The sequence below is a fragment of the Crinia signifera genome, unplaced genomic scaffold (genome assembly GCF_055691185.1).
Source record: "Crinia signifera unplaced genomic scaffold, ASM5569118v1 HAP2_SCAFFOLD_100, whole genome shotgun sequence".
NCBI classification, from domain to species: domain Eukaryota; kingdom Metazoa; phylum Chordata; class Amphibia; order Anura; family Myobatrachidae; genus Crinia; species Crinia signifera.
Window position 1 is genome coordinate 350,136 of NW_028141994.1, and position 20,662 is coordinate 370,797.

The following is a 20,662-nucleotide window of genomic DNA, read 5'->3' on the forward strand; positions in this document are numbered from 1 at the left end:
GAGTGCCAGGCATGAGGCGTCCTCTTCCAGAATAGGATTATGTTTTGATCTGCCAAGGCACCACATATACCTCCATGCTATATATAATATATATATTTATTACACACACACACGCACACAGTAGTTAAAAGCACATCAAAATGATTGCTCCTGCTTTACTTTCACTTTGATCTGTGAGTTTTTAGCCCACAAACTCTCCCCCCCTCCCCCTATTTATTATCAGTTTCTTATATAGTGCACACATATGCCGCAGCGCTGTACAGAACATATGCACTTGTGGTCCCCGGCGTCCGGTGGCGGTTGTATGCTCCCCAGTGCCCGGGGGCCGCTGCAGGTCCCCACCCATGAGTGGCGATGCAGCTCCGGACCCGGGTGATGAAGCCTGCAGCACAGGGGTCTTTACAGACCCCCAGTGCTGCTGCTCTGTCACTGACAGCAGTCAGTGTAAAATAAAAAATAAAAATGAAGTTAGACTGCTAAAATAACAGCCCCTCTAGTAGGTACATCTGGCTCCTGCCAGCACCCGAAAAAACTGAGCTTCCTGGCCTGGAGGCGGGGTAGAGGAGCCCGACTGCCTGGGAGGCAGTTCAAGTTTAACCTCTAGGGTGCTGGTGCTCTCTCCCACTACAACGCTGTGGCCCCTGATGTCTCCCGAAGGAGAAATTTGCACAGTCACATCAGTCCCTGCCCCAGTGGAGTTTACAATCAATATTTCCTACCACATATAAATGCACACACACACATTCTAGGGTTATATTTTTGTTGGAAACCAATTAACTTACCAGTATATTTTTGGATTGTGGGAGAAAACTAGAGTACTCGGAGGAAACCCACGCAAGCAGGGTTAGGGCCATGGTGTGAATCGGACCCATGACCTCAGCGCTGTGAGGCGGTATTGCTAACCATTACACCGACCTATCTGCTCCCACCTCCAATCTCCGTCTTCACAGCTCCCTATCTCCATATATAGTGCAGTACGGATGGTGTAATGGTTAGCATTACTGCCACACAGCACTGAGGTCATGGGTTCAATACCCACCATGGCCCTAACTGTGTGGAGTTTGTATATTATCCCCGTTCTTGAGTGGGTTTCCCCCAGGTACTCCAGTTTCCTCCCACAATCCAAAATTATACTGGTAGGTTAATTGGCTCCCAAAAAATTAATCCTAGAATGTCTGTGTGCTTGTTCATGTGGTAGGGAATATAGATTGTAAGCTCCACTGGGGCAGGGACTGATGTGAATGGTCAAATATTCTCTGTAAAGTGCTGCGGAAACTGTGTGCGCTATATAAGAAACTGCAAATAAATAAATAATATATAGCAAGTTTACAATAGATCTTTCACTAACGTCCAATGCTATATGGGACCGTCTCAAGACATTTGGTATTAGAGGGTATCCGCAGGAGACAGGCACATCTATAACTTTGAACTGGGTGTACTGGCTCCTCCCCTCTGCTTCCCTGCCCAAGAACCAATTTAGAAAAATGTGCCCGCAGTGGAGGAGCTCCAGAGAGTTTGAACTGGGTGTACTGACTCCTCCCCTCTGATTCCCTGCCCAAGAACCAATTTAGAAAAATCTGCCCTCGCTGCTGGAGCTCCAGAGAGTTTGTCTTCAGTTTGATTTCTTTTATTATTTTGGGCTTGCTGTGCTGGACTTCACAGCATTCCTGCTTCGTGGGAAGTCAGGAGAAGGGTTAAGTTGCCGGTCTCTTAAAGGTACCGAGCTGTCCCTGCTGCAGGACCACTGTCCTGAGAGGGTTGTTGGGCATTCGCTGCAGCGTTACACACCCCCAGCATGCCGCACACTCCTGACACAGTGGGGTACCCCGGTGCATTGTGCGGCAAGATGGCGGTGGTTGTGGTGTCCCTGCTCAGGGACCGTGCAGGCCCCCCGTCACAGACTGGATGCTAGGGGCTAGCCACTGAACCACCAGGGCAGATCCCCATAAAAATGCTGTTACCTACAGCAAGCACCAGTATAAATATTAGTATAAGCCCAGTGCCATTACAGAGGGCGTGGCTTGCTCAGAGCGGGACCAGAGAGCTGTGGGTGCCAACACTGCTTCCTGCGGCGCCATTACTGCCTGTCAGATGCTCCCCAGCTGTGAGGCATTGGAGAGGGAAATCGGCAGAAGAAACTGCAAGTGTTTAACGCTTAAAAAGCGCTTATTGTGTGTTACACTATGCACTCAATACTGTATACATAATACTTGTATGTATATGTGCTTGTAAACCAACTCCTTATTCTGGGAGTTCAGGTTAAGGGTGTGCTGGTCCCCTCAGTATCTCTGAGTGCTCCCCCACAGGCTTGTTAAGCTTTACACACATACAGTGTTAGAAGCGCTCACATAGGGCCTTATTCTAGTTCACTCTTACTGACAAAATCCTTCTTAGATGGACAAAACCATGTGCACTGCAGGTGGGGCAGATGTTACTTATGCAGAGAAAATTAGATTGGGGTGGGGTTTTACTTCAAAGTGAGATCTATATTGCAGTGTAAAAATAAAGCAGCCAGTATTTACCCTGCACAGAAACAAAATAACTCACCCAAATCTAATTCTCTCTGCACATTTTACAACTGCCCCCATGCAATGCACATGATTCTTCATATTCCGCCTCCTTTTGTACCACCTACAGCGCCGTGGAGCTTGTACGAGGTTTTAGCCTTCTTAGTCGTCCTGGTTTGAACTTTTGGCAGTGGTGAACTTGAAGTATCTCACCTGGAAAGCAGTGGTACTTTTGGCATTAGCCTCAGCTCGTAGAGTCTCTGAGTTAGGGGCTCTATCTTGTAAGAGTCCTTACTTGGTTTTTCACGAGGACAGAGTGGAGTTGAGAACAAACCCGCAGTTCCTCCCTAAAGTGATCTCATTTCATCTGAACCAACCTCTTGTGGTTCCTTCTAGTTCAAGTTCTCCGGATATTCCGGAGTCCTTGTACATGGTTCGTGCTCCGAGTGTCTACGTTCAGAGAAAAGCGAGAGTTCGCAAGACGGACAGCCTCTTTGTGCTCTACGATGCACAGAAGGGACGACCGGCATCAAAACAGTCCATTGCACATTGGATCCGTGCAGTGGTACAGCAGGCTTATGTGGTAGCGGGTTTGCTTACTCCTTCAGGATTAAAGGCGCATTCCACTAGGTCAATGGGTGCATCCTGGGCAGCTGCTCGGGGTGTTTCTTCAACATACTTTTGTAAAATTTTACAAATTTGACGCCCTGCCCAAAGCGGATACCCAGTTTGGGCGGGCGGTACGGCAGCAGTCTCCACACGTTCCCGCCCCTTCTGGAAGCTTTGGGACATCCCCAATGTCTTCAGACAATCCCAGTATCCCATAGTTGTATGCGGGTGTGTTGGTATAAATTTCACCAAATATTTCACACATATGTATTTACATAGGAGACATCATTCCTCTCATACCTTCATCCTCCTTCGGGCACAGTTTTACCTTAACTGGTTTATGGGCGGGGAATCAGAGGGGAGGAGCCAGTACACCCAGTTCAAAGTTATAGATGTGCCTGTCTCCTGTGGATACCCTCTAATACAGGCATGCCCAAAGTCAGGCCCGGGGGCCAATTGCGGCCCGTGCTGTCATTTCAAGTGACCCGCAGCCTCCAGCTGGAAGCAGGCAGAGCATCAGATGTGGTGGGGCCCCGGTGAGCACTCCTTTACCTTGCTGTCTGCTGCAGTGAGGAGATGCCGGCCGCCACAGTCAGATGAGTTTGGCGTCCTACCCCTCCTGCTGCAATCATATATCACCCTAGTCCACAATCACAGTGACAGCAGTGTTTGGGGAGGGGGGCAGCAATGGGGAAGCTTGCTCCCGTAACATGCAGAGCAGAGGAGGGCAGCAGCGGGAGCCCAAGCATCTCCTGTCCTTGCAGTGCCTGCTTCCTCTGGCTCACACAAGGGACTGGGAAACATACAGAAAAGGAGGGTCAGGCTGGGGGACATACAATGAATGGAGGCACTGATGGACATTAAGAGAAGGGAGGCAGGCTGTGGGACAGTGAATGGGTGCAGAGTAGGGAACATACAGTGAATGGGGGACATACAGTGAATGGGGGCAGGCTGGGGGAAAACCAGTGAAGGGGCAAGCTGGGGCACAGAGTGAATGGGGGCAGAGTGGGGGACCATTCTGATGTGATTAATGATTCAAAGAAGGTCAGGCTTAATGGTCGGCCCCCCACATTTTCACCTCACCAAATCTGGCCCTTGTCTCAAAAAGTTTGGACACCCCTGCTCTAAAATACCTTATGTCTTGAGACGATCCCAGTATCCCATAAGGACTATGTCAATTCCTATTTTTAGCACACAGAGGAGTAATTTGGTCCATCGAGTGGCATCTAGTGCTAGTAGAGGTGAGTAGTTAGCCATGTTTATATAGATGTATACATGTGTTTGTACGCATACAATATACCCACACCTTCAAAAATTGTGTGGCTCTAGACCATGGGTCTTCAAACTGCGGCCCTCCAGATGTTGTGAAACTACAATTCCCAGCATGCCTTGCCACAGTTTTAACACTCCCTTATAGCAAAACTGTGGCAAGGCATGCTGGGATTTGTAGTTTCACAACATCTGGAGAGCCGCAGTTTGAAGAACCATGCTCTAGACCAGGGGTGGTCAACCCGCGGCTCTTTGCTTAATGAGCTGAGGCTCATTTAATCCGAACAGCAGCCATTGCGGGAGCCAGCTGCTGCTGCAGGAAAGTCCAGCTGCTGCTGAAGCAGAGGAGGCCAGCTACTGCGTGGGAGCCGGCGCCAGGGCATAGAGAAGACCTGACATTGACTATGTAGCCGCAGGTGAGAAGGAGACAGAGATCTGGGGGGGTGAGACAACCCTTTTCTAACCCATGCTCTCTCCCCCTGCCTTGCCTTACATTCGCACTCCTCCCCTCACCCCCTCTCTATCTACCTGCCTCTCACTCCCTCTTTGTGTCATCTCTCTTGCCCCACCTCTTTCGCTCTCACATGGTCCATCCCCACTGCTGCGGAACGTGGAAGCCGGCATCAGGGCACAGGAGACCTGACTGCTAGTACTGGGTGGGGGAGAAGAGCAAAGTGAACCCCATGGGCTTCAATAGTGTTAACCCCCACCCCACACACACACACTTTTTTGAGGGTGGCAGTGTATAAATGTATGTATGTATGTATGTATGTGGGTGGCGGTGTATAAATGGTATGCATATATGAGGGTGGCGTGTATAAATGTATGTATATATGTATGTATGAGGGTGGCGGTGTATAAATGTATGTATGTGGGTGGCGGTGTATGAATGGTATGTATGTATGAGGGTGGCGGTGTATAAATGTATGTATGTGGGTGGCGGTGTATAAATGTATGCATGTATGAGGGTGTCGGTGTATGAATGGTATGTATGTATGTATGTATGTATGAGGGAGGCGCTGTATAAATGTATGTATGTATGTATGTGGGTGGCGATGTATAAATGTATGTATGTATGTATGTATGTATGAGGGTGGCGGTGTATGAATGGTATGTATGTATGAGGGTGGCGGTGTATAAATGGTATGTATGAGGTTGGCGATGTATAAATGTACATATGCGCATGATGTTGGCTCTTCATCATCCCAAAGCATATTTTTTGGCTCTTTGTCTATTGCTGGGTACACACCAGGACGACTAGGGCCCGATCCCCACAATCTAGATCCAATTCCGATCAATTGGATGTAGATTGTGTGCTGATTGGGCCCTTTTCTGACCTGGTGTGGACCGATACCGATCCGATGCGCGGTCCCGCGGGTCGGTCGGTATTGAGATCCTACCTGCTGCAGGTAGGATCTCAATGACGACCATACAGCCGGGTGCGGGTCGCCATCGGATCGGACCCGCTCACGGTACACATCGTGAGCGGGTCGTACGAGACACTGACGACCCGCTCACGATGTGCATCGTGAGCGGGTCGTCCTGGTGTGTACCCTACATATGACTGGTTGGCAACCCCTGCTCTAGACCATGGGTCTTCAAACTGCGGCCCTCCAGATGTTGTGAAACTACAAATCCCAGCATGCCTTGCCACAGGTTTAACACTTCCTTATAGCAAAACTGTGGCAAGGCATGCTGGGATTTGTAGTTTCACAACATCTGGAGGGCCGCAGTTTGAAGACCCATGCTCTAGACCAGGGCTGGGCAACACCGGCCCTCCAGATGTTAATGAACTACACATCCCAGGATGCTTTGCATTAGTTTTGCTATGTGGCCATGCTGAAACTGATGCAAGGCATGCTGGGATGTGTAGTTCATCAACATCTGGAGGGCCGGTGTTGCCCAGCCCTGCTCTAGACTGACAAATTAGAGAATTGCTATCGCTCTCCCATGTTGCCTGTCAGGGCCCGGAAATCGTCCCCAGTCTCTCCGATAGGCCATGTTACACCATATATCGGATTAGAGAGCTGCTGATTGAATGGGATATTTTGGCCATCTGTGTAGCACTATCGCCATCTAGTGTATGGATCATGTACTGAAGCTTCGGCGAAGAGGACCCACCGTTCCCTATTTTCCCCTCTTCGGGCTTATGGTTGAGAGGGGTTAGGGGAAAAACGGGGCCCTTCTCCTTCGGGAGATGGCCCAATTCGATCGCACGGCCCCCTTTGCACGTGTTTAGGCACAGCACTGGTGGTAGGGAGCACACCTCGGGCTCCTGAGTTTTTTCAAACTCATGGATCATGTACTGATGAATTGCTGCATTTATGCTGTTCACATAACCAGGCCGTGACGCACATGCCGCATTATAGAGGCCTGAAGTATCCTGCACATTATTTTCTGGAATTAGGATTGTAGCCCACTCCCCTAATGGTGAGGTGGTCTCACTGAGGATGGCAGAGAACTGGATCAGATTAGGAAACTGGCACATTAGGACACTTCCATATTGGCAGAATTACAGGCCTGGTCTATTGGGAACATGAATAGGAGAACTGAAGCCTGCATACAGTACCATCCTCTGCCCAATCTCCGCACCCCCAGCTGGTACTGCCAGCCCCTTGTTATACCCTCTCCCACCTTTACCACAGTAATCAGGAATTATTTCCCGGATATATTGGCCCTAAACTGATACGTGTTCCTGGGATTACATCATGGCATAGGATAGCTCGTTTCCCGAGGCTTCGCCTTATAACTTATCTGTACCTAGGGCACTGGAGGGGTGGCAAAACTCACAGGTTGGGATCATTAGGTCAACATGGAAAAAGTTTGATAAGGGGATTTTTGTAATAACTTACTGTTCAAATCCCTTTCTCTGATTTCATCCTGGTAACAGCTCAACCTTGGGATGTAGGAGCGTCCGAAGGAGCCAGGCACCTATGCTAAAGCTTTGAGAGGCAGTCTTCTCCCTTCTGCATTCCAGCATTCATCAGTACAACTTCTAGAGAACACTAGGATACATTAACTCAGTACAACACCTTAACATATTAATATGCACAATCAATTAAATTAACCATTTTAACATGACAACACATGAAACCGCATTACTTACTGAGCGTAAAGGGAGGGATCGCTGTGTCACCAGGATGAAATCAGAGAAAGGGATTTGAACGGTAAGTACTTACAAAAATCCCATTTTCTCTTTCATTCATCCTGGTGACACAGCTCAACCTTGGGATGTTCCAAACTGCCCTCAGTTCCAGTACATTGATCGGCAACTTCAATTCCTCCCTGGACCACAGACCCTGTAATCTCAACTCCAGGGCTACAGCACCCCAGCCCCTGAGACTGGCGTCGGTGGGGACCACCAGCCCCTCCCATGACTGAAGGAAACGCCCCAACGAGGGATTCCACATCCATCCACCACAGTAAGGAAGACCTTGTTTCCGCAGTCAAGAGAACACTTTCTGTTTTCATGGTCTTGGAATTTCCCTGACCAACATGCCAGGATGCTCCATTGGAATGGCCTGGAATAGAACCTGGCATACTGAAGGGTTTCGAAGGTCGCCTAGGAGTTTCAAGCAATGCCATACCGATTGACTGTTCGACTGTAAGATATTCCAAACTAGCTGACCTATGTTCCTGGCTTTGGTCTCTGGTAGAAACACTCGATGGAGAGTGTCCAGAAGCACTCCCAAAAACTGGAGCCTCCGAGTAGGGCAAGATGGGATTTTTGTAGATTCAAAATCCACCCATGACTCTGCAGAAATTGAATTGCCTTTGACAGATTCACCTGCAACTTCTCAGCCGACTCTGCTTTGAATAACAGGTCGTCCAGATATGGAATAATCACAATTCCCTGAAGCCTAAGCGCAGCTGCCATTATCTTGGTGAACACCCTCGGAGCTGTAGCCAGCCCGATGGGTAGAGCTTGAAACTGCAGATGCAGATTGCCTGTTGATGTTCTTTGCAAACGTGCAAATAGGCGTCTTGAATGTCCATGGACGCAAGGAATTCTCTCGGCTCCAGGCGTACTGATCTCAAGGACTCCATCTTGAAGTGATCAACCCGCAAGTGCAAATTTAGAGACTTTAGATTTAGGATTGGTCTGAATGACTGATCCGGTTTGGGTACTAAGAAGAGAATGGAGTAGAACCACTTCTTCCTTTCCTCCCGTGGTACTGGCACCGCCACGCCCTTTTCCAGGAGGGATCTTGCCACCCCCAAAAGGGCTTTTCTTAAGCATGCCTCCCTGGGTAAGGGCATAGGGAGAAATCTCCTTGGAGAACCCTTTCAGGTTCATCCTGTATCCCTGGGAAACCACATTGAGAACCCAGGGATCCTGAGCTGACAAGGCCCAAACCTCCCGGTACTGCAAAAAGCGACCCCACACTCTGAGTCCAGACCGGGGAGCCTCCGGCCCATCACACGGAGGGCTTTTCCTCACCCTTGGCAGTCTGCTTTTTTGAAAAGGCACCAAACTGGGATTTTGGGAGCTTTACCTTTCCCAGCACCATATCTCCCTCTTCCTAATTGTCCTCTGGAAGAAGCGCTCCCTCTAAAAGAGGGACGAAAGTATTGGGGAAAAGGCTGCACACCTGGAAGAACCCCGTTTACTTGCCGGCGTGGAAAGAAAAGTACTCTTTCCCCCTGTTGCCTGTTTAATGAGAAATTCCAATTCAGAAACAAAAAGCAACTCCCCTTTAAAGGCCAGCACCTCCAGAGATTTCATGGAATAGTTATCTGTCTCCCAAGCTTTAAGCCACAAGGCCCTTCTTTCCGTCACTGAAGTGGCAGACACCGTGGAAGCCATCTTGACTCCCTCTTCCCCCGCTTCACAGGTGTATTCAGCTGACACCTTTCATTTCTCTGCCAAAGCCAATGCTTCAAGATCAGGCTGGAGCAGTGAGCATAAGGTGTTTGCCCATGAAATCATGGCCTTTGAGACCCAGGCTGAAGCAATAATTGGTCGAAGTGTAAAGCCAACACCCTCAAACACAGCCTTTAAGCAACCCTCTAACTTCTTATCTACATGGTCTTTAAATGCACCTTGTACAGGCAAAGCGGTAGCTTTTGACAATCTAGCCACTGGGGCATCCACCAGTGGAACAGTCTCCCACAATTTTACGTGTTCTTCCGGTAATGGGTATAAAGTCAGGAACTTTTTGGGCATAAGAGGCTTTTTATCGGGCGTTTTCCACGCTCCTCCCAGCAATTCCTGCATGCCTTCAGCCGAAGGGAATGTGACTGCGTCCCTGCGCTGTCACTTCAACACACCCGGCTGTAGGGCTTTATCCCCTTCAGACAAATTCAAGGCTTGTCTAACTGCGATGATCAAATCATCACCAGGGACAGAGACATCCTCTTCTCTCTGATCCCATGCTATATCTTCTACACATTCCCCTTCTTCCTCTGATTCCACATTAGGGACAGGTGGGGATGATAAGGAAAGTCTGGGAGAGCCCTCAGACTCCTTAGTAAACTGCTCCATGAGTGTATGAAATCTCTGTACCCCTTGAGCAGTATCCTGCATTACTTGCAGAAAAGCAGGGACCCCTTGTGAGGAGGGAATGGAGCCCATAGAAATCTGAGACGATGATAATGGCCTGGGAGATCTCACCAACTCATCTCTCTGCCTGTTTAACACTTGCACTAAGGCAGACACGGACTTCCCCAGAGCAACAGCCCTCGGAGGTTCCGGCTGCTCAGCCCTCTGGGCTTGTGCTCCACTAGGCACAGACTCTCATAAAGGGCAAATGTACCCATGGTCCATCTGTTCAGAGGTTAATTTACGACTGCAAAATCTGCAATAATTTCCCTGGCCGACACTCCCTCCCCTAACACAGCAGTATTACACCTTTCAGTCATGCTTAATAACCACAGTACAATTGAGTCAGGCATCAGTACAAAGCCAATATAAACAGTGTACTTAACTGTCTGCTGTATGACCCTCCATGGTCACCGGGGATGGCGTCGCCTCTGGAGAAACAAATCAGCAGGAAAATTCCTCTCCTTCCAGCTCTGCACAGTGAAGGTGAAAAGGCGCCAAACACAGATTGAGGGAAGAGACCAAAGTCCCTGTTACAGTGGGGAAACAGGTCTATAGCGCCTTTTTTCCACCTATGAGCCGCTCCCACTGTTAGTTTCTCCCTTCCTTGTGACTCCCCTTCACTGAGGATCACATGGTATCATCCAACTCTGCTGAGCTCCTGTAACAGGCTGCAACCTCTGCAGAGTTCAGCCTGTAAACCCTTCTAAAATGGCGGGCGCCATCGTGGAGTGCCCGTCACCCAAGACCCCCCCCCCCACGCAGGGAGCTGGCTCTGGGGTCCCCCAGGGTCCAGGAAAACCTCTCTAGAGAGGAGGGTTTTTTTCACTGTAGAGAGACCAGACAGCGTCTCTCAGTACACAGGGAGCTGACAGGTTGCGCTTCTGTCAGCCCCTACTGCGCTGTCAGTGTGAGGAACTCCCCCTGGAAGCCTCACACTGTGCCTGCACAAACGAAAGTGCAATATGAATAAAAAACAAACACCATAAGCTACTCTTTCAATGGCTGCCGCAGCAGCCCTTCAGCATAGCACCCACTCCGGTGGGCATCCAAAACCAAACTGAGGAATGCTGGGATGTAAAAGGGAGGAGCCTGCCTCTCAAAGCTTTAGCATAGGTGCCTGGCTCCTTTGGACCCTCCTACATCCCAAGGTTGAGCTGTGTCACTAGGATGAATGAAAAAGAAAGGTCATTAGTTCGACAGGTTATTAGTTCGACAGTGACTAGGTCGACAGTCAAAAGGTCGACATGGGGGTTTCCCGGGTTTTTTTGCCCCAAATGTCAACACAGTCGACAGACACAGTTTAAAGTGCACGGCATCCACTTGCGATGCTTCGGGCACACTATTTTATTCTTCCACCACACCCACTAGGGTGTGGTGGAAGAATAAAATAGTGTGCCCGAAGCATCGCAAGTGGATGCCGTGCACTTTAAATTGTGTCTGTCGACTGTGTTGACATTTGGGGCAAAAAAACCCGGGAAACCCCCATGTCGACCTTTTGACTGTCGACCTAGTCACTGTCGAACTAATAACCTGTCGAACTAATGACCTTTCTTTTTCATTCATCCTAGTGACACAGCTCAACCTTGGGATGTAGGAGGGTCCAAAGGAGCCAGGCACCTATGCTAAAGCTTTGAGAGGCAGGCTCCTCCCTTTTACATCCCAGCATTCCTCAGTTTGGTTTTGGATGCCCACCGGAGTGGGTGCTATGCTGAAGGGCTGCTGCGGCAGCCATTGAAAGAGTAGCTTATGGTGTTTGTTTTTTATTCATATTGCACTTTCGTTTGTGCAGGCACAGTGTGAGGCTTCCAGGGGGAGTTCCTCACACTGACAGCGCAGTCACTAGAAAACCCCATGTCGACCTTTTCACTGTCGACCTAGACACCGTCGAACTAATGACCTTTCGACCTCTTCCCATGTCGACCGAATGACTGTCGACCATCATGCTGTAGACCAAATGACCGCATCCCAAACTCACTACCCGCCACCAACCCCACATTAGGCACAGTCTGGGATCTTGTCAATGAAATAAGAGACGCGATAACCATGGGTCAATTTACACGCGCCATCTCATGCAGCATGTGTTGGCGAATGTCATCATGTCGCAAAGAGGGAATATTACTGTGAAACGTCAGACATATTTATTACCACATATTCCGCAGCGCTGTACAGAGAATACCATTTACATCAGTCCCTGCCCCAGTGGAGCTTACACTCAAGCATACTGACCAGGTAATAGTAAGGTGACTCCCGCACTCAGCACCGAGCACACTGACCATGTAATACAGTAAGGTGACCCCTGCACTAAGCACCGAGCACACTGACCATGTAATATAGTAAGGTGACCCCCGCACTCAGCACAGAGCACACAGACCATGTAATACAGTAAGGTGACCCCCGCACTCAGCAAACGGACCATGTAATACAGTAAGGTGACCCCTGCACTCAGCACCAAGCACACTGACCAGACGCACAGATAAAGAAGAAGGGGAGCCCAAAGTGCTGAACAGAGGTATTTATAGATTGGATTGGGGCAGGTGGGGGGCACTGGATGATAAATAGAACAATGGCCCCATCCCACCTGACAGAGGCAGGAGAAGTCGGGGTCTGTAATTAGTGCCACAGTCTGCATCTACACCCAGGGGGGTGACACACATCTCGTACCCGAGGGGTAAATATCTCCTTACTGGCTGCTCGTCCTGCCTTCTGGCGGGTATCCCCGATAACACTAGAATGAGTAGAGGGTCTCGCAGTGACAGCCGCCAGCAGACGCTTTGTGACCCACGTTTGCGCTTTTAATGTAACAAAAAAACACTTCTTCCACCCAGAGTTGTATTTAGAAACTTGCATTGCACAGGCAGCAGAACCGTAAGTACGTACACCAGGACCTGGTCTCCGAGGTAGAACACGTGCTAAGAGCGGGGTGAAACCAGACTGGGCAGGAGGGAGTGGTTAGGGGTGCCGTGTCTCCCCGAGCAATGGAACTGGAAGGGGTTAATGTAATGCACAAGGGGGGCAACTGCTAGAGACTTCAAGACAGACAAACTAGACATTCACCTACAGTAACCAGTGTCTGACAGCCGATGCACCCCTAAACCTCCTCTCCAGCTCTACTGTTCAGCATGATGGGGGAACCAATAACCCAGGTCACCCCCCAATAGAAATCCCCTCAACTTATAAGCGTAGGCGCCAAGTTCTATTACTCAGGAAACACAAATTAAGACTGGTAACAGCCCAGAATGCTGACTCTTGGCATCATAACTTAGAACGTCCCTGGAAATTGGTCATAAAAAAACAAAAGAAAAGCAACGGTAATGTGGGTGGGGGTATTGCTGCTTCAAGAGTGGGGGGTGAACTGTATTCGGTGCGTACCCTGTAACATAGCACTCCATCATCACAACTAAATGCTGGCTTACCAGGGGACCCCAACGCCATTCTTATCTACAGCTGGGCTCCGCTCACCTTGGTTACACCTGACAACCCTATACGGAAGCTCTGTCCAAAAGGCAAAGGGTTAAATCAAGGTACACAGAAGCTTCCTGTCCTCGGGCATAACAAAGGGCAAGGGGAGGGGTGGGGTACTGAGGGTCGGGCTCCCAGGTCTCAACCATGGCTGTTTCGGTCTTGTGGGGGCTGTGTCAGAGACAGCCTGTCCATTGCAGTGTCTCGTTAAAATAAGGGGTACTGGGTTCTGGAGCCGCTGGGATCAGCAACATAAACTGTCCTTGTACTGTCCACATCCACTGCAGCCGATGCCAGGTGGTGCTCCAGTGCGTACGCCTGGTTCTGCTCACAGACACAAGGTGAAAACAGCAGCGGCGTCCTGCAGAGGGGGAGAAGGGCAGAGCGTTACATGCTACACACTACCATATATATATATCACACACACATCGTTACAAGCAGATACTTACCCACAAATCCCCAGTCCTCATCGAGTTGTCGACAGGCTTCCCGGGAGCAGATTGCTGTCTGTCGGAGTCTGCTGCTCCTTTACTACCGGATCTGCGAAAGAACAATGGAACACAATCACGGTACAGCAGTGACCACACTGTCAGCTCCCAGGGGGACAGATGATTCTCTATGATCCTTGATCAGTCACCACCCACCTCTTCCCACAGGAGGAGGCCCCCGATCATGCACCACCCACCTCTTCCCACAGGAGGAGGCCCCCGATCAGTCAATCACCCTAGACCCCCTCCCTAAATTGTCACCACCCAACTCTTCCCACAGGAGGAGGACCCTGACCAATCACCCTAGACCCCCTCCCTAAATAATCACCACCCAACTCTTCCCACAGGAGGAGGCCCCTGATCAGTCAGGTAAAAGTACACATGGGGTCAGAGGAGAGAGGCACTCACAGAAGTAGGGGTGATCCATGGCTTCACGCGCCGTAAGCCTCTGCTGATGGTCATAGCGCAGTAACTTGTCCAGCATGTCTAGAGCCTCCGCACTCACCAAATGGCGATTCTCACTGTGCAGGAAATTCTCCCAGCGTTTCCGGGAGTGTCTGAGAATTAGGGAGACCAAGCAGAGGACAATTGGTGTCTATCGGTGACATCTCTGAACTCAATGATGTTGGAGGCGGGGGGAGATGATCACATGCTAAGTATGTTTACACTTACTGTCCCAGGATGTCATTGAAATGAGGATCCAGCTCTATGTGATACTTCTTCAAGTACCCAAACAGGTCTTCAGTACCCAAAACCTTGGCAATGCGCACCAGCTGCAGAGACACAACATTACCCTGATCAGCCCCAGCTGCAGAGACACATTACCCTGATCAGCCCCAGCTGCAGAGACACAACATTACCCCAACAAGCCCCAAGCTGCAGAGACGCAACATTACCCTGATCAGCCCAGCTGCAGAGACGCAACATTACCCCACCTAGCCCCTGCTGCAGAAACAAGCCCCAGCTGCAGAGACATAAAATTACCCTGACTAGCCCCAGCTGCAGAGATGCAACATTACCCAACAAGTATCAGCTGCAGAGACATAACATTACCTTGACTATCCCCACCTGCAGGGATGCAACATTACCCCAACAAGCCCCGGCTGCAGAGACATAACATTACCCCGGCTGCAGAGACATAACATTACCCCGGCTGCAGACACATAACATTACCCCGGCTGCAGAGACATAACATTACCCCGGCTGCAGAGACATTACATTACCCTGACTAAACCCAGCTGCAGATAATGAGATTTATGTCTTACCTGGTAAATCTCTTTATTCGAGGACATCAGGGGCCACAGCGTTACAGTGGGTAGTGGGAGAGCGCACCAGCACCCTAGAGGTTAAACTTGAACTGCCTCATAGGCAGCCGGGCTCCTCCCCTCCTCTACCCCGCCTCCAGGCCAGGAAGCTCAGTTTTTTTAACAAGCCAAGGCAGGAGACAAGAGAGAAGGAAGAGAAGCACCGCACAGAAACACATTCTGAAACATGTTAGTACCCTCAACCGAGGGACAATATAACAAAATCGTAACGGAAGTAAAGCAGGCGCGGCAGGGAGGGATCCCTGTGGCCCCTGATGTCCTCGAAGAAAGAGATTTACCAGGTAAGACATAAATCTAATTTTCTCCTTCGGGAGACATCAGGGGCCACAGCGTTACAGTGGGACGTCCTAAAGCAGCCACCTATGGGTGGGGACGCGCCTGTGCCGCAGCCAACACACTCTGGCCGAAGGCCGAGTCCTGGGAGGCAAACATGTCAAAAGCGCAAAACAGTATTGGCAGACGACCAAGTCGCCGCCCTGCAAACTTGTTCAACTGTAGCACCGCCCCTAACAGCCCAGGACACCCCCACAGACCTAACGGAATGTGCCCGAATCCCCACCGGAACCGGGAGGGAGGCTCCCAAATATGCCTGCCAGAGCGAATCCAGCGGGCAGTAGTTTGCATAGAGGCAGGTCACCCTCTCATCTGAAAGCCATAGGAGTACAAAGAGAGAGAGAGTCTAACTAGTGCAATGGCCCAGAATGGCGCACATACTGTAGATGCGCCAGGGCCGGACAACGTCCAAGGAGAACCAAGCAGTAGAAACCTCGTACTGACTTAATGTCGGAACAATAATGTCCTGGTTGACAGGAAAGCTGGACATCACCTAAGGCGGGTGAGAGAGAGAGGACGGTACAAAGAACCACCCGGTCATAACGAAAGACCAAGAATAAAGGACTTACAGGACGGAGCTGACGGGTCAGAGACTCCCCTGGCCAAAGCTATCGCCAACAAGAAAATGATCTTCCAGGCGAGTCAACACCGGTTCACCTACCGCAAGGGCACAAAAGGTGGGCCCTGAAGCTGACGACAGGACTAGAGAGATCCCATGGGGCAACCGGGTAACAAAGGGAGGCTGGATATGCAAGACAACCTGCAGGAATGTGCAGACATCCGTTGACAGGGCCACCCATCGACAGAACCAGATGTACAAGGCCGAAATCTGAACCTTTAAAGATGATAAATGCAACCCAGCCTCCAGGCTCTTCTGCAAAAAGGACAGAACCCTAAGCCAGGTAGTAAGTCCTGGAATTTGAAGCGTAGAGCTTGACACCAGGAAAGATAAGCCCTCCATATGCGATGGTACACCCCTGTCTAGGAAGGTTTCCTCGCCTTGAGCATGGTGGGGATCACTCTTGAGTGAAAGCCCCTGGGTCTTAACCCGGAGGTCTCAACAGCCCCCCTGTCAATGCCAGGTGCCTCAAGGCCAAGAGTTAGACGTGGACACTGAGAGAGCAGGCCTGTGCATAGGGGTAAGCGAATAGGAGGAGCTACTGACAGGGGCTGCAGATCAGGATCAAAGTGTCCTCCTCCGGCATCCGCTTGCGAGTAATTCACAAGAGGAGTAAGAATGGCGGAAATGCTCCATCAACGTGCTGTCCTCCGGCATCTGCTTGCGAGTCATTCGCAAGAGGAGTAAGCATGGCGGAAATGCGCCATCAACATGCCGTCCTCCGACATAAGGTTGCGAGTTATTCGCAAGAGGAGAAAGAATGGCAGAAATGCGCCATCCTCCAGCATCAGCTTGCGAGTCATTCGCAAGAGGAGTAAGAATGGCGGAAACAGTGTGGACGGCCACAGGGTGGACAGGGCTTCCACCAGGTAAGCCCCCCCCGGGTCATAAGACCCGGACCCGCCCAGTGGAGATATGTGGTTATAGTGAGAGGGCAACAAGCCCACCTCGGTTAGGCTCCACCATGGTACCAGCATTTGAAACACCTCCTTATGGAGGGTCAAGTCGCCGGCATCCAGGGTCTGACGGCCGAGGAAGACCGTTACCCAAGATAGGACTCCCAGGATAAAGATCGCAGAAACAACAGGGATCCTCTTCTTCAGCCTCTGAAAGATGCAGGATGGTTCTGTCATTGCTGGCTGACAGCGAGTGCCACCTTGGTGGTTAACATAAGCCACCCGTTTCGCAATGTCCGACTGAACCTGCACTGGGCGATCCCTAAGTCAGGGTTCCGCCAGGCGGAGAGCCCGGAAGACTGTCCTCAGTTCGAGGACGATGATGGAGAGCTGGGCCTACAGAGTGGTCCAGATACCCTGGAATGACCTTTGACAAGTGACCTCCCCCTAAACATGGAGATTAGCCTCCGTGGTAAGGAGTGTCCACTGGTGGATACCGAAAGGCCATCCCCGTAGTGAAGTTCCGCCCCAAAGCCACCCTGAAAGGGAGAGAGGCACTGTTGTGTGAACTTCTGGGGCCAGATATTGTGGTAGGGTCCCAACCCCCTGGAGAGAATCCTCCCCTGTAGAGGGCAGGAACGGAACTGAGCCTATTTTGCCAATGCGAAGGCCAACACCACAAACCGTAGGGCCCCTCCATGCAGGCATGCACAGACACCCGCCAGGGGGAGAAGAGATGGCTGATCCTGGACTGTAGGGCAGATGGCAATCCCCCAGAAGGGATATCCGCTGCCAAACAGTATCTAATGGCTCTGTCCCGAATAAGAAGGAACCCTCAAAAGGGTTTTTGAGTTCGGGCCTTCCAAGAGCACAGACCCCCGTAGGTGTGTGCAGCCCAGAGCCGCCACCCCCATGGTAAAGTGTCCCCTGATAGAAGGCAGCAGGTTTTCCTCAGACACCTGTCCGCTGCAAGAGGAGTTGCTCACGTAACTAAGGCCGTAGCCACCCAAGCAGACGCCTGGGGCAGGAGTGCGTCCACCTTAGGGACAGTCTCCCAGGGGACTATGTCCTCCTGTGGAAGTGGGTAAAAGGAAGGGAAACCGCTTATGGCAGGCTAAACTTCCAGTTAGGTATCTCCCAACGGATGACTTGTCAAGTATACGGATTTACGGAAGAAACCCAGAGTACACCTAAGAAGGTTCCCAAAGGTGTAGGCGGCTCAGCGGGGTCATTTAGGGCAAGGACCTCTTAGATAGCTGAGATGAAGGCCGGCACCTCAAGACGAGGAGTTGGATTGACCTCATCACAGGCCCCCCATCGACAATACCGTCGTCGACGGCCCCCTCTAGACAATCCTAATTCTAGGTGTCCTCATTTCTGTCTCTGCTGACGGAGGAGTATGGACAACGGGGATAACCACAACCTGTGTGTACAGAACGCTTCCCCTGTGCGTGGGGCCACACCCGCCAAGGATGGACAGCACCCACTCAAGGGGGTTCCACCCTGAGGATGATGCTAGTCCAAGGCTGCAGGGGCGGTGTAGATGAGAGCTTTGTCTACCAGCTGCACCGTCAACTGAGTAAAGAACTTGGACCAAGCAGGCTCCTATATGGTGCCGATAACACAGCATACCTGTGTGTACTAGGCATGTACTACTTGTACTAGGCATACATTGCAGTGACGTAGACATTTAGCCTATATGGTACTGTTAATACAGTACCTCTGTGTTAGAGCTATACGCAGCACACAATAAGATTGTATTATGCATATATTGCAATGACATAGGCATATATGGTACAGCCGACAGTCTGACAGGCAGTGATAGTGTTAAGGCTATATACAGTAGGGATGGCCATCGACCATCGATGATTCGAAATCATCGATGGTTCATGGCAGATGTCGAATATTTTTGCCATCGATGGGGGAGAACCAGATGGTTTCCCTCCATCGATGGAATAGCAAAACTATGTTTTGCTTTTTTATTTTTTTCAAAGTGCCGGGACACGGAGCATAGCTCCGCCCCCGTGTTTTGATTGGCCCACAGGCCAATCAAACAAACACAATGGCTGACCATCGATATGTAAAAATATCGATGGTCAGCCATTGCATAGTTTAGTACTATCGATGGCCAGTTGCAGAATTACCATCGATGGCAACCATCGATGACAATGGCAACGATGGCCATCCCTAGTATACAGTACACAGGAAGCTTGTATTAGTCATACATTGCTTGTACTAGGCATCCATTAATATACCCATACATTGTTGCAACTTTGCACTGAGGCTGAGCTCTGCAGCTGCAATAGCTGACTAGGGCATGAACTCTGTCTGTAACCTGACTCCTGTTTTTGAAGAGACTGAGGTACAGGGGAGACTGGTCAGGTTCCCGGCAGTGAAAGAGTGGAACACCAGACTGGCTAATAAGCTCTCTGTGTCCCTCTACACATGCTGTAATACAATGCAGGCAAGCATAGCAGAATGCAATGCAATAATGGCACAATGGCTCTGCAGCAACAAAGGCTGGCTGGAGCACTATACTGTACAGTGTCCCGAAGGAGGGGTACAGGGGGGACTTGCCCAAGTGACCTGGCAGTGAAGAAGTGGAACTCCGGGTGGCTGTGAGCTCCCCCGTGTCCCTTCTCACATGTAGCAGGCAGGCAGGAAGGGATGTCAGTGGCGGGAACTCTCTGTGTGATAAACACAGTTCCCTGCCTACTGTCCCCGGGTGGAGAGGCTGATGTGGGGGAAGCCTTCTCCCCCTGCTAGCAAATGGCCACCAGGGATTGAGTCCTCATGCAGCGCCGGTAAAATGGCAGGGATCCGGCGCGCGCCGGGCGGCCCCGCATACCGTGCGCTGCTGCCCACAAACAAGTTACCCTGGTGGTCCAGCGGGAGGGGCGGCGAACCGGCCGACCGCTTGCTAGCCCCAGCCGGTGGTCCCCCTCGCCGGCTGGAACAGCCGCTATGTGCGCCTCGCTGCGCTACTCGCATGCGCTCCCAGCGGTTACTCACTGTGCCCTGCACTTGTGGTCCCCGGCGTCCGGTGGCGGCTGTATGCTCCCCAGTGCCCGGGGGCCGCTGCAGGTCCCCACCCATGAGTGGCGATGCAGCTCCGGACCCGAGTGATGGAGCCTGCAGCACAGGGGTCTTTACAGACCCCCAGTGCTGCTGCTCTGTCACTGACAGCAGTCAGTGTAAAATAAAAATAAAAATGAAGTTAGGCTGCTAAAATAGCAGCCCCTCTAGTAGGTGCATCTGGCTCCTGCCAGCACCCGAAAAAACTGAGCTTCCTGGCCTGGAGGCGGGGTAGAGGAGGGGAGGAGCCCGGCTGCCTGGAAGGCAGTTCAAGTTTAACCTCTAGGGTGCTGGTGCTCTCTCCCACTCCCACTAACCACTGTAACGCTGTGGCCCCTGATGTCTGCCGAAGGAGAAAATTAGATTTATATCTTACCCGTTAAATCTCTTTCTTCAAGGATGTCAGGGGCCACAGGGCTATCGCTGGGTAGTGGAGTAGAGAGCATTCCAGCAACAGAAAGGTTAAACTTCTTGCTGCCTCTCAGGCAGACCAGGCTACTCCTCTTCTATACTCCGCCTCCAGGCCAGGAAGCTCAG

General features: G+C 50.9%; 1 protein-coding gene across 1 annotated transcript in view; it reads right to left on the reverse strand.

Moving 5' to 3' along the window:
• Positions 1–12,045: 12,045 nt before the first annotated feature.
• CSNK2A2 (casein kinase 2 alpha 2) overlaps positions 12,046–20,662 on the reverse strand; it is a 30,222-nt gene continuing 21,605 nt past the window's right edge. The window contains exons 9-12 of the mRNA XM_083167887.1: positions 14,550–14,650; positions 14,286–14,434; positions 13,839–13,929; positions 12,046–13,750 (exon numbers count right to left, since the gene is read on the reverse strand). Coding sequence (XP_083024013.1) covers positions 13,856–13,929; positions 14,286–14,434; positions 14,550–14,650 — 324 coding nt within the window. The 3' untranslated portion in view covers positions 12,046–13,750; positions 13,839–13,855. The remainder of the gene's footprint in view (positions 13,751–13,838; positions 13,930–14,285; positions 14,435–14,549; positions 14,651–20,662) is intronic.